The sequence below is a fragment of the Aptenodytes forsteri genome, unplaced genomic scaffold, assembly GCF_000699145.1.
Source record: "Aptenodytes forsteri isolate BGI_AS27 unplaced genomic scaffold, ASM69914v1 Scaffold164, whole genome shotgun sequence".
Lineage (NCBI taxonomy): Eukaryota > Metazoa > Chordata > Aves > Sphenisciformes > Spheniscidae > Aptenodytes > Aptenodytes forsteri.
In genome coordinates this window covers 2139995-2154510 of record NW_008795527.1, presented here as the reverse complement: position 1 = coordinate 2154510, position 14516 = coordinate 2139995, and the positions used below count along the sequence as shown (strand labels likewise).

The 14516-nt window shown below is 38.6% G+C and overlaps 1 protein-coding gene across 1 annotated transcript in view; it reads right to left on the bottom strand.

Annotated features, from left to right (window-relative positions):
* Positions 1 to 2316: 2316 nt before the first annotated feature.
* OSBPL3 (oxysterol binding protein like 3) overlaps positions 2317 to 14516 on the bottom strand; it is a 100343-nt gene continuing 88143 nt past the window's right edge. The window contains exons 20-24 of the mRNA XM_009282040.2: positions 12963 to 13107; positions 11470 to 11614; positions 10642 to 10768; positions 9960 to 10082; positions 2317 to 8388 (exon numbers count right to left, since the gene is read on the bottom strand). Of these exons, the coding sequence (XP_009280315.1) occupies positions 8292 to 8388; positions 9960 to 10082; positions 10642 to 10768; positions 11470 to 11614; positions 12963 to 13107 (637 nt within the window). The 3' untranslated portion in view covers positions 2317 to 8291. The remainder of the gene's footprint in view (positions 8389 to 9959; positions 10083 to 10641; positions 10769 to 11469; positions 11615 to 12962; positions 13108 to 14516) is intronic.

Sequence of the window (14516 nt, the reverse complement as noted above, 5' to 3'; positions counted from 1 at the left end):
TATGGCCTTTCTTGCGACGTGGCACATCCTGTTCTCTTTTCCAGTTTCTGATATCCACAAAAGGTGAGAGTATAATATCCTTGAGTTCTCTATCCTCCATCAACTTTGGCTGAAGTTTTATTCTCTCTACAAAATGAGGAAAGGGGACATGTTAAGGACGGGCTAGGCTCACCATCCTTTGGTATCTGGAGAACTGAGATAAAGTCAAGCTTGCTGTAGCCGACCTATGTGCAGTGCTCTTTCTCAGGCAAAGTCCTCAGTAGAAGTTTTTCCCACGAAAGGCCTTAAGAATTTGGTGCACTATTTTTGAACTTCATAAGAAAAATTATTTTCCAAAAAAACCTATATAGCTATTATATAGCTCTATTTGCTTTCACAAGATTTGTTTCACTGGCTTGAAGTGCAAGTAACAATGAATACAAGTAGGATGATCTCTTCACTCCATCTTCAGTCTGTCAATGGCTCAAATGATAACAAACCTAAGAGTAAACAAAACAGTAAATCTCTCTCAGCTATTAGACAGGTTCTTATCTATTTATAAGTCTACATAATCTTCCTTGCTCTAGGCAGCAATCTAGGCATTGCGGACATATCCTCATAAAACCTAAGAAGGAAAGCATTTTTCAAGGCATGTACTACAGTAATTCAAACTAGATTTACTGCAGCCTTTATCATAGCTTTTTTTTTTTTAAACACAAGTTAAAAAGTAAGAAATTTGTAATTTAGGAAAGCAATTTTTATTAAAGGAATTTTAATAAAGAAAAACAATGTTAACTATGCAAAACACCATATTTTCCAATTTTAACAGCTGCTCTTAGTAAAATAGCAAGTGAAACATCAGCTCAAAAAATCCTCAAAGAGAAATAGTGCCCTAGCACATTAGAGAAAGTAAATAATTCCTGAAGTCTGTGAAATTATAGACAGAAACATCAGCTGATGTTCGTACACAACATCTTGTCTTCCAGGAATTCATTATTGTTCCAAGAGCCTGTAAAAACTTACATCAATGAACCCCCAGAGTCAAATTCTCAGTTAACTTAAGCCTCAGTTATACTCAGCTCAGTAAAACAATGTGGATTTACCTCAAATGAGGGTTTACACGTAGCAATTTCAAGTATTTCCCTTGGTATAGAGTAAGCCAAGATACAAATTCATAAGTATACAGCACAATTTGGTATCTGGCCAGCTTTTAACTCCATTTAAAAACTCAAGAGTGACCCTACAAATTCTTATGCATCCACTGCTCTAGAGGGGGTCTAAGTTAAAAATCAACAAATTGAGCATGGAGAGCAATCTTTGCAAGACGAAAGAAAGCATTAACAGAGGCATTAAAAAAAAAAAAAAAAAGCAGCCAAGATGTGTCAGTTACTATGCAGAGCAAGCTTTGCTCAGCTGTCAGTGTTTTTCCTCACGCTATGGTTTGAATCATTTTGCAGTAAGCAAAATTACTTTAAAATAGAGATTACTGTAAATGAACAGACAACTGAACTTAAACACAAATTGGATCAAGGTCTGTAAGAGCCAAGTTTACCTTACACTTCTGTAGGGGAGAACAGCCTGTTTTGTTTGGGTAGCACTGACCGCACTGTGGGTACCTGGCACGTCATTAGCTCCAGGGGCAATCATGAGAAATTCACTCCATATCTATTTCTCTGAAAGAGAAGTTCCTACTGCCCTAGGCGGTTCATGATCAGGGCACCAACAATGAGAATCCCTTGCCATCTTCCTCTCCCTTTTATAATTATGAGAAAAATATTACTGCTTCTGTAAACTGCTGTTTTCCCATCAGCTTGAACTAAATGCTAGTTATTTCAGGTATCAATTAAAGCATATTAGATCTCTATGCAATTAATCAGCAGTGAAGTGATTCCCACTGACCCGATGAGCAAGTTCCAAAGTTCTTAACCCACTACAGAACCAAAATGGCTGGATTTCAAAAAACAGGAGCTGGCTCTTCCCACTGTAAGAGCTGTTTTTCTTTTGGCCTCTATCCTTATTCTGCCACGTACAACAGCTGAGGATATTTTGCACGGTAACAGATTTACTGATCCAATTTTCCCAGCTCTTCCTGGAACCTCCATGCTCCCTCCCACCAAATCTTTGTACACACCGAGTCTGGGAAGTGCTGCAGAACTGCAGTCAGGAATTACAGGTTGGTCAGGAATTACACTCACGCTACTCCCACATTTTTCAAGATCCTAATCCATCTGTATTGCATCTTATACACATATGGTGGGACCGTGAGACATAGTTGAGATCTGATTGGCAGAGCTGTCCTGAATCACCATCTCCAAGGGAGAAAACACCACATTGATACCATTTCCTTCCCGTTATTTATTTTATCCAGTACATACTATGTTTCCTTATTTTGAAAAGTTGTTTTAGGGAGAACACGTGGTTTGTGGTTTCCACACTCATGCTAAAGCATAACATTTATGCTGCACATCTGTCTACTAAAAACTGCTTTTAAGAATCAACTTCCAGCTGTAAATGAATTCCATCAGCTTACCCCTTTCCCTGCCCCAGTGTCTGGCTTAATAGCCATACGACAGTGCTGTACAGTGCGTGCAGGTAACTGGTAAACAACTGGAACACTGCACAACTACCAGACAGATTGTAAGAATGATAAATAAGGCTTCTAGCAGATGGAAGCCCTTTCATACTTGCCATTTTGGAAAGTGTAAAAAGCACAGATCACTACAGCAGCTAGACTTGTTTCAGCTGTCACTAACAACCTTTGAAGAAAGATGCTTACAACCCCTGGGAAAAAGTCAGGGTGCTCTATGACCTTTTGCAAGTATGATTTATTAACATCCAACTAAATTGGTTACAGAGACAAAAATAATAAATCAAATTGCACATCAAGGTGCTCCAACATTATTACAAATTTTTGGAGTAAGTGAAGCAGAAAACAGGAATGATCCTGACTACGGAACATTTTCTCAAAAATCTGAAAGTCAGTGATAATTCTAACACATAAGATACCTTTCTTCATTCTGAAATCACTAATGCCCTATCAAAACAAACAATAAATTCAGCATTTAGCAGCTTTGCGTATGTAACACCTCATACATATGGTATGTTTTTCCAGTACTGGAACTAGTAAAATAACGTTAACATAAATACAAGACTTCCTGATTCTCAGGGGTACCAACCATCCCAAAGGTGCCGGGCTGAAGGAGCTCATCACCTCTTGTGGATCCACCTCCCAAACGTTCTCATAAGCTTTAATACAGTTTTGTTTTATACAACAAAAACACCAAATCCACAATTTATATAAAAAAGGAACTGCTTAAAATATTTTTTTAACATATGGCAACTATTTATGTGGAAAATTTCTCTTATTGCTTTCAAAAGCTGCAGCAAGAACAGTATCTAAGAACTGAGCAGTACAATAACACATTTGGTGATAAGTTACAGCATTTACTAAGTTTCAACAGATAAGCTAGATAACGTGCAGTTTCTTATGAACCCACAGCTGCTGGAGTAAGTTGCACCCACCAGTAGCTAGAAAATAGAAAGGATGAATTAGTGAATACTGTGAATTTTATTCATAATAGGCATAATCCATGAATGAAAACACACTCGACCAAAAAAACCCCTTCCATTTTAACTTCACACCTTTGAACACCACCATCTGACTCTAGCCCTTGCAAGATGTATTCAGTTATGTGGAGAGGTTGGATTTCATCCTTCTCTCTATTATATATGCACTGTGGGCCAGATTTTGCACTCCTCTTCAGCTTGCCCCCTCTGTATGAGTTGTACACACAAAAAAAGCTGTATTGAACAAAGCAAGATATGCTGAAAATCTCCTGCCCTGCAAAGCTGGTCATCTAGAGAGATGACAGAAGATATTTATGCAAAAGCAGGTGCAAGGACGTTAATTAGGAGTATGCTGAGCAGATGTAGCTGCGTATTTCTGCAACATGCTACCCTTACCAGGTCTGACTCCAGAGTGCAAGTGGGAAGAAAGTCCTGTTCACAGTCAAGGAAAAGATACAGGAGTAGGCCACAATGTTTATGGGGAAAATTTTTAACTGCAGCTTTTAGGCATGATTTGTCATTTAAAAACTTGTTGGAATGGACTGTTTTCCTACTCTTCAGAAATTTTTTTAATAAAGAGAAAATGGGACACTGAATAAGGACTTTTAGGTATGAGGGGCCATGTAGAAAACCTTAACAGGACTGTAAACAGCTGAGGGAAAGTGGGGGGCATGGGAAGGGGTGAGGTTTTTGTTAGGTTGGTTTTTTGGGTTTTTTTTTGAGACCAGCACTAGACCTTTGTGCAACCCCAAAGCTGTCCCTGGTTGTACGTTCTGGCCCTGTGAATTTGTGTTCCTTTCTGTACAGTGATCTGGCTTCAACACGAAACTGCCAGATAATAAGGTGACCGTGTTTGCAACCACCACCTCCTTCACAGGCCAGGTTTTAAAAGAAAGCAGCAATCCTGCTTCCAGTTCTTCAAAGAAAGCTTGGTGGTGGAAGAACAGATCTCTAGGATGTTTCCTTCTCAAAATTTTGGCTGTTTTCGCTCTTCCTGCCATGCATCTAGTTTTCCAAGCTCTGTATAAAGAACCTAAGTACTTTACCAGATCTGTATTTCAAAAAGCATCTAAAAGAAGTAAATCAGTGCTGGCAAACTAACACATAAAGCATATGTCAGAGAGCAGAGATTAAGAAAGGAATGCAATGATTAATGGTGCACTCCAGTTCCACTCAGGCTAAAGGGCACTTTATGCTATCAAGAGTAGTCTCCTAAACAAGTTATGCTGTTTCATAATCCCAAACTTACACTGTACCAAAATCAGAAACTAAGTGTCAAGTTGGCAAATCTGGAAGTAGAGCTGTGGGTTTCTATGAATGCTATTTCCCTGGATTTTTTTTTCTTCCTTTGCTGTATAATTTGAAAACTGAGCCAGTGTTTTAACACCCAAAGGCCTGAGCTGCTCCATCACCTTGATGTAAGTTTATAGTGAGTTTTTTACTTTGTGAATGGATACACAAAGAAAGGCAGTGCTAGATGAGTGCTTCTCAAAGTGCCCTCCAAAATCATATTAAGTAATGCTTATAAAGTCATTAAATAAGAGAGCTATAGCAACTGGCAACAATCATCAGGAAATTTTAAGACTGATACATTGAGCTAAACAGCTTGGGGATCACTGCTGTGTATGAAAGAAAGCAGTAAGTTGCCTGATACGTTCTTTTTACCATTCAGGGTAGAAATGGGGGAAAACAGTCCCTCAATGTCAGTTATTAAAAACAAGAGCTGTCTTAGTTATATTGCAGAAAGCTGATGTAAGTTTTGCACCCATTAACACATCTGAAGTTTTGGGGAAGAAAATTACCAAAATTTCATATTTTACCAAGAATAACTGTAGAGAGTATATTAAGGTTTGTGAATGATGACTGTATTTTTATGCAGAAATACACAGAAGTAACATCAAGACAATTTGCTTCCACTACTTGATACACAGTTGACAGAAGTTTAACAACTAAACCCAATTGTTTTGTACAAAAGTAAGCAGGGACAACTATACTGCAGTTGGAAACATGGGGTCAGAGGATCATTCACAACTGGTTACACCATGTTTGCAGATGTGTATCAGAGATTTACAAAAGGAGCTATTGTGCAATGATTTTGCTTCATGTATTTAAGAAATGCCCTGGATTATTCTCAGGCATTATTTTTCTGGAGATGACAGTAAAATTCTGAAGTTTACCTTCTTGATATGGGAATTTTGCTGAAGAAAATTTTATATAAGGCACTACTCAGCCCAATGCTTCTTGTCATCAATCAAATGTATTTTAGACATTTTAGATTGTAAGATACAAGGCAACACTGCCAGTCTGATTTCCCAAAAATCATGACTCAAACACCCAATAAGATATTAGTTTTGTTTAACACCTGCTGATTTTAATGCATTACAATTCTTTAACTTTGCCTTTTGGCCTCTAATCCTTTAATTTTAGATGCTATCAACTATTAGGTCATACGACAAAGTATGGGGAAATCCCCTGCATACACAGAAAATACAAACCCAGCAATCAGATCAGACCGTAATCACAGTACCTGCCAAGTATGATGATGAGCAAGTTTAATGCATCCTCCACAAATTTTGCTCCCTTTCTTAAAAGCTTTTTTTTTATTTTCCCTACCCTTTTTTGTTGTTAAATGAATGTTATTTTTAGTATAAATGGTAATTACCAACAGCAAGAATAATTACAGATATCAACTCATTTTTGTGCCAAGTTTTGACAGTCAATACAAGACTAAAACAGAGGAAGGGAACAAGCCACAAAGAGATCCTCACTTTCCCTGAAAAGCCAAACAGCCCCCAAAGGTTAAGATTTCCTTTGGAATCAAAGCCCAGATTTTGTCCTCGTATTGACGTGAACCTTGCCTTATTCTAAGCTGCTGGCGTGGTAGTCAAGTCTTTAAAAGACATATTAAATAGAAAGAATTATGCTAACTTCTTTGGTAATAAATTACAGAAATGGTAGTGAGGCAGAGTTCCTGGGCAAAGTGAAAAAGGGTGAAAAGGCATTCGTCTGCCTCTAAGACAATGGGGTTTCAATGTAACAGAAAGCAAAATTCAAATATACATCTAATCTGACATCAGAGATGTGGTTTAAAGTGGAAGCGTTCATAGTATTTCCTTCATGTTACGTATAATACATGGATCCATTTTTAATGGGTTTTCTTTAGAACAATGCAGCACACAGTAAAGTGCAAGCTTTTCTAAGCTACTAGTCCCCTTAGGAGTCTCCCTTATCCATGCCTTGTCCAATTGTTCCAGTCATAAGCCAGTTAAACATGCCAACAACATTTGGGTTTATTTTTTGTCATTAAAGTGGCATGTAAGAAAAAGAAAAGGGGGTGCTGGTGGCGACAGGATACAGATCTAAACTTGCAAACTGTGTTGTTGCCAGAGAGTCACAGACACAGAACAGACTTGAAGAATCATGGGTCAGGCTTGAGTTGCAGATAGGTAGGAATGCAAATTATTCTGTTAATGACTGTGGCATTGTGATTTGATGGGGGGGAAAAAAAATACTGCCTATCTCTATAATCATTCAAAAGTGCGACTTTGCTACATTTGTTTCCTGCTATATTTCTGACCTATAGTTTAGTAGTTCCACAAATCTAGCCATATGTATAAAATTACAGGAAAGAGATGCAATTGGTTTAGTGCAAGACACTTGAATATTTATCTGAACATAACAAACAAACAGAGGAAGATCAAAGACTCCATACATTTCTCCATAAGGCAGATGGTAATTTTTTAAATATAAGATCTTAAATATGCTGTTCATTTCTTAAGAGGTAGAAAATATCAAAATACTAAGAAAAAATTTCTAGCTTAAAACAATCAGTTTGCTTACTTTTTAAAAAGTCTTACTGTTGCAATTTTTAGGTTAATAAAAACAAATAAAGCTATGGAAGCACAGGATTTCGTGCTCTGTATAGATTTTACTTACTGGAAAAAGAGAGCTTCTTCATCTAGTCAGTGCTTAAGCATTATGTACAAAGGATCTCCTCCTCTTGCCCTGTTGGGGGCTATAAAATCTGAAGATTCCCAGTGCAAAATTTTGGCGATTCCTGAATTTCTAGCACTACATTTAGCCAGGTACAGTTTACGTATAAGGCAGTAGAACCACTGATGTAAGCTCAGAACTACCTCTTCCATAATGCTAAGAAGAAAACTAATAGAAACAAAAGCTTATTTAAATCTTTTCTACACGCAGCAAAGGATCATACTCGGATTCCAGCACCAGCTGATAATCTGTTTTAGCAATTTATACCAGCCCAGAGACAGCCGAACTACTCATTGAACTGTGGAAGCCTACTTACAGTTTGAGTTACTAAGGCTTACGCTCTGATTTCTCAGCACAGCTAGGAGATGCTAATGCTGCTGTCTCCAATGCAATTCAATAAGGCATAAGTTAACTCAGAACTGACATTATTACATGTTGGAAAAGTAGTGTAAAAGGTCCTCTTTTCCCTCTCGCTGTTAACATTCAGTACTATTTATTAAATATTTTATAAAAAGAAGTTAGGGTATTTTTTCATTCAAACAACTACTGCAATAGTCAGAGTAAAGAAAACAAATGAATTATCAGATTCTAAATTAAGCACAATTATGCACACTTACACACATACACGCCCCACACATATATTATATGTGTGTGTGTGTATATATATGTATATATATAGATATATTTTATGTATACTTCTTTTAAATCAGATCCGAGAATACAGCACAGAATATCTTCACTTGACTCCTCTTTCACCAGAGGACAGGATTGTCCAGTTTGGAAAAACCAGGTTCTTTTCTAAAGTCCATGTAGGTTCCGTTGCTCACCCAGGAATCATCATTGGATTTCCTATCAAAGATTAAACAAATGCCTTAAATGTAAAGCTTATATTTTCCATACGTATGCTGTGTAATGCAATGTAGCACTATGCACAGATACCCAATCCAGCCCGTGAACCAGGTGCAGTGCAACTCAGTACAGCCTTCAAACAAGGCAATATAGCTCGCGGAGTTGAACTGGTCTGTCTGCACTGGGCCTTGGAGATGCACCTCAGTAGCCCAGTGTTCAGCTGAGATCAGCGCTCTTATTTCACTGTCACATGCCATTGCTTAGCACTTAAAACTACAGTCCAGGTCTATTTTGTGGTCTCAAAGGTAGCTTTGAGTGGAAAGCGGAAACTTTCCTTTTACCTCTCCAAAGATGGCTCACCACAGTTATTGCATAAAGAGAGCCTATAGCTCTCAGTCAAGAGGCGAGACTCATTGCTCTAGGGACTGTAACCTGAAGGAATCAGTCTGCTTTTAATCTAGTGTACAACATTTTTGGCACAACAGCAAATTATTCTTTTAAGTAAATCAAGGCTTGTGATTTGTTGAAGAGCGAAATCGCTATTGAAAAGCCAAATGCATAATTCATATCTACTCTAAAACCGGGTAACACTTCTGCTATATAGTAATTACATTTTTTATTCTGTTATTTAAATCTAAAGCACAAATCTCGACTTTCAAATCCTCATTGTGAGGATTCAAATCCTCATCCACATTCACAGTCCTCATTGTGAATATACAATTACAAAGTACTAGACTTTGTCTCTACCCTGTCTTTTTAGCCTGCTGGAAGCAACATATGCTTCTCTTTGGCAGGTGCGATTGACATGTGATGAGTTAGCTCACCAGCTCCTTGGACAAGTAGCGGTCTGAGGCATTTCCTTTTTGCACCTATTTTAAATGTTTCTGTGCTCATCAGAAGTACAGTATCTATCTATCCAGAAAAAAATTAGGATCCCAGATCTGTTAACTGTGATACATAGGCCCATACAACAATCACCTTGGCTCCAACTCTTTCATTGCAGGAGAACAGAGAAGCTGGAGGGCAAAAGGCCATGTCCTCGCTAGCATTCATTTTTGTCTTTCAATGGCTGAAGTCTCCCATTAATTGATTTACAACAGGAAGAAATAAAGTGCCCTCTGAATGATAATTCTCTCCCTATCATATAGGGGAAACATGTTCAAAAATAGCCCTGGAAATGAAAGGCTCCAGCTCTGCACACTTCTGCACAAGGCAATCCCACTGAATTCAGCAGAAGTTCAGCAGAGGTAATTAAGCTAAATCCAGCTACTTCGCCTTGCTTGAAAGAATCAAAGATGCTACATTCACTCAGGCAAATTCAAACGTAGACTAAATATCAATCACCATCAAGGCAAAAAAATTAGAAAGAAATTCAGGGATGCACTAATGAAAAAGCAATATATAATCCTGAGTTTTAATTAAGTCTGAAGTGTTCTACATTGCCAAAGTACAAAAATCAAGAATATAGAAGAAACCTGGAAAAAAATGGAGCCTGCTCTATGGCAGTTTAGAACCAGAACTATAATAAGAATTTCAATAAATTATAGTATATGTTAATTATTATATAGTACCTGAAAAATCTAGGCTGATGCTCTAGATTGTTTTCTTCCAGCACCTTCCGTCGTTCCCTCTGTAGCTGCTCGATCCTCTGCTTTTGCATTTCAGCTCCTTCAATATTCCCTTCTTCTAGAAACCTGTAGGACCAGCGGTGATAAGAGACACAATTGGTGTTCCTGTCCCCCATCTTTGCCAGGCCCTCTAGAGCTCCAGAATCTAATCTTTACAGCAGGCAGTTCACAGTGTTTGAAAGGTAAACAGCTACATCTGCAGACAACTGCACTATCAAAAAGCACTTACGGAAAAGTAACTCCCATAACAAGCTCATTCATTGTTATATTATATTCTTTTCCTTGGAAGTTAGCAACAGTAGAAATTCCACCGCAGAAAGAAATTTCAAGTGTCTCAGTTTTTGGCTATTCAAACACAGTACGCTCAACAGCCAGTACCTGAAGTACTGAAGGTTTAACATCTTTGGAAAGGCAGTTATCTAGAAGCATGCAAGAGCCAATTTTAGGAAACACTGGTCCATAATGACTAGACCATCTCTTAGTGATTAAAATGTCTGTTTCAGATGCACTTTAACATAGAAATAGAAACACGCTCAGGTATCTACACAGAATAGTCTGAGCTTAGGGTAAAGTGAGCGTACAGAAGATTAAGAACTATTTGAGGAAGATATTTAAAACTTCTTACCTTTGGTCTGGCCTAAAACGTGTATCAGTGGATGGGAGTAATGACCTAGTTTGCAGCTCCAGTTCATTTAACTCCAGTGCAAACTGAGTAAATCCATACCACTGTTCATGATCTTTAGGCATCGGATCTACAGAAGAAGAGAGTACATGCAGAATTCCAATTAAATGCTATTATCTTTAGAAGGAAAATTCCAAGCTCCCCTCAGTCATTTGTTCATCTCTGAACCACGGTCTCAATTCTGGGAGAAGAGGAGGTTTTCAATAGTGTAACAAAAGAGAACATCCCCCTTGATAATTGCACTGCAACAAAACATATTTCTGTTCTCTCAGCTGAATCAGAGCACAACTGTGATGAAGGCCACAGTATTATCATAGTGCTTTTTCAAACTACAGTAGACAAAACCCCATGAGTTTGGGAGAAGTTCAGAAAGTTCAGAAGTTATGGCTGTCACTACAGAACTGAGCTTTGTGGGCTAGTCTCCAATGTTTAATACATGAAATACACCACACTTCTCTACACAAAAAGTGGGGGGTTCTGTTACTTCTTTTTTTTTTTCTTTTTTCTTCCTTTTAGAGTCCTCAATACCCACTTCATGCCCAAATATGAAAATGAGGGAGAATGGAGAAAATGCAGGAAGCCATGGGATTAGGTTCTCTATATTATTTAAGTTAAATGATGTATTCTTCTGGTCTAAATTTTAAATGCTTGACAAAAATCTAATATTCCACATAGAAATAACAGGAAGTTGGGGCCTAATAGAGATGAAAATAGTAAGCTCATTCTCAAGCAGATCTCAAGTTCTGTACGTCAGCCATTCCAATCACTAACTTGCTCTCCATACGCAGTTTGAAGATGAAGTTGTCCCACAGTATAAACTTTCATGCCACTTCCCAAAGAGTCGATGCACAACTTTCCCGGCTTTATCCATGACACTGCCTTCAATCTCATGTGCATTTGGATTCCAGTACTTGGCCTAGAATGAAAAGAAACAAGGGGAAAAAAGGTGCATATGAGATCAAGTGTGAGTGATTTTGCCGTGTCAGTAGCACCATGTTGTAGAGTGGTTTTCTGAAATGAAAACTATTCATTTAGGTGTGCATTACAGTATCATATGCAAACAACTGCTGTTAGTACTATTAATCGGCTTATTAAAATACTAACATTGAGAATCATATTTATTTTGTTTGTCTTTTTTCGGGGCAGTACTAGGTGAAGCATAGCTGACCTTGAATTTTGCCTAATGACAGGTAACACTGACTCCTGCCTTAGTTACCTACATCTTCCCCAAATTTGCAGAAGAGGAAGAGAAGGAACTGATACAGTAATCTCCACTTTAGACAACTTACAATATCAAAGGTATAAGATTTGCAAGCTCTCAATCTTTAAAATTTGGACTTTAAACATCCACTGCAACTCTGCAAATACATTACAGTACTTTGAAATAAGTATTTGGAAAAAAAACCCAATCACCCTAATGCTTCTTAGAAAGCACAAAGTATTCAGGAAAACAAATAGGAAAAGGAAACTTTCTGTCTGCTGCTGAACATGCCATGCTGCATAGGTATGCTGAAGTACTTAGCTTGTATCTGTATGGTCTGTTTCTATGTAAAGCACAGCCTTTCTCCAGCAATCAGATACAGAAAATGCAGGTTAAGGTAAGTGTCCTAGCGTGCTTTGCAGGACTATTTCTCAGGTTTGAAATTTTGGCATTGTTTTAGGTTTTCATTGATTTTCCTTTACTAGGAAGAAGTCATCTATCCCCCAAAACTAATTTTAATTTCAGTTATAAGGGCATTTCCTGAGGAAGTCATATCTTGATGCCTTGTACTGAAGCAAAAGCTTTGAGTAACACGACAACCTCTCACTTAAGCTCCTCCGAGTACCCGCAAAGGGCTGGAAAAGAGCATTGGGTGAAGCACCCCGCATAAGCACTGGTTCTACCGTTGCTGAATGAATGCAACCACAGCACATGCCAATCTGTTAACAGGAGGCATGTGGTAAGCCACCTCGTGCCTACCTCTCATCAAACACAGTGTAGGTTTTTCATCGTATGTCTTCCTTTCCTTTCCCCATACCTTTCTGCATCTCAAGTGGAATCACCTGAGAAAGCTGTTGCTTCTCTTTCTTGTCTGGCTCTACCTAGTGAGTGGCAGTTCCTTCAGAGTTAAAGTTACTCAAAGAATCACAGGTAATTACAGCAGAACTATAGGAAAATACAGCTTGTAAGCAGCTGTACTGAGCTTCAGCAGAGAGCATCCACCCACTGCTGTGTCTGTTAGAAAAGGCACTGCCAACATTGCTGTGGTTACTGCTGTGGTTACCTTTATGAAAGTCAGTTTGCAGTGGCAAGTGTCATCATTAAGATTTTTGATGATGATCTCTCCATAGTGTTCAATCCATCTTTGCCCACTTAAGATGTTATGGATGCAAGATGTCACCTTGTTCCATGCAAAATGGTCTTTAAAACTGCAAGAAAAATACACGCAAGAAAAATCTCATGCCATGTTCAAATGAGCTTATAAACTTGTGAAAAAAAATTGCAGAGAACTTGCATTAGAAAAACCCCACAAAACAATTTTTTTTCTGGAATGCCTCATCTTCTTGTCCCACACCTTCTCAAAACCAAACCCTATGACAACAATCCTGTCTCCCAGAAAACCCTTTTCACTTTTGCTATAAACTTTGGTCTTGAACTCAGTTTTCTCTCAATTTACTTGCCCCTCTTCACCAGCTTTAAGTTTCCAAAAGTAATCATTCTACTATCTTCTACTGGCTGAAATGCCCATTTCACAGCTTGCAACACTGTGACAACTGAAAACAAGGATATGGGCCACCAGAGTCATCAGAAGGCTTATTGAGTGGAATGAGCTTGGCTCAAGCTCTCAAGGCTGAGCCTATGTGTGTGCTTCAGGCAAGAGCAAAAGCTCTCACCAGGAAGTTCAAGATGCAGTTGCACAGTGGAAGACAGCAGACAGGGAGAGAAAAAATACCAACAGGTAATACAACATTTTACCTTTTATTAAAGAAGTATATGTTCTTATAAAACAGCTTTATAAAACTTCAAGAAAAGGAAAGTCTTACGAAGACATATATTCTACAATTTATTCTGGGTATTGATAGCCAAGTCGCTACTGGTAAGGTAAAGGGTAAACTTACAAAGCACCAGTTTCCCCATAGCAACTGCCTCGCACACATCCCATGAGGATATTAGAATCTTTCCTTACCTCCCCTTAATCACTTGCTTTCACTTGCTGCACTGTGAGAGCATGCACAAGGATAGTTTTTACAGACTAGCAGACAAGCAGCCAATTTATCCCACAGTAACTCATTTTCCTGCCCCTACCTGCAGGTCACATGCTCTATTATGCATGCTAAAAATAATGTATTTGCTCCAAAAGTAACCTTAATACTAATGCTTCATTTTTGCCTATAGCCTCAGTACCTTTTCTGTACCCAATTCTATATCAGCTACACAGGAATACAAACCAGCACATGTAGACCACACATGAATCAGGTTATTTTCCAGTTCATCAGCCCACCATGGGCCCTAATCCATTAGTTACTGTCCTGGTTTCGGCTGGGATAGAGTTAATTTCCTTCCTAGTAGCTGGTACAGTGCTGTGTTTTGGATTTAGGATGAGAATAATGTTGATCACACACCGATGTTTTAGTTGTTGCTAAGTAGTGCTTACACCAGTCAAGGACTTTTTAGCTTCCCATGCCCTACCGACTGAGAAGGCTGGAGGTGCACAAGAAGCTGGGAGGGGGCACAGCCAGGACAGCTGACCCAAACTGGCCAAAGGGACATTCCATACCATGTGATGTCATGCTCAGTACATAAACTGGGGGAAAGCTGGCCGGGGGGGCCGCTGCTC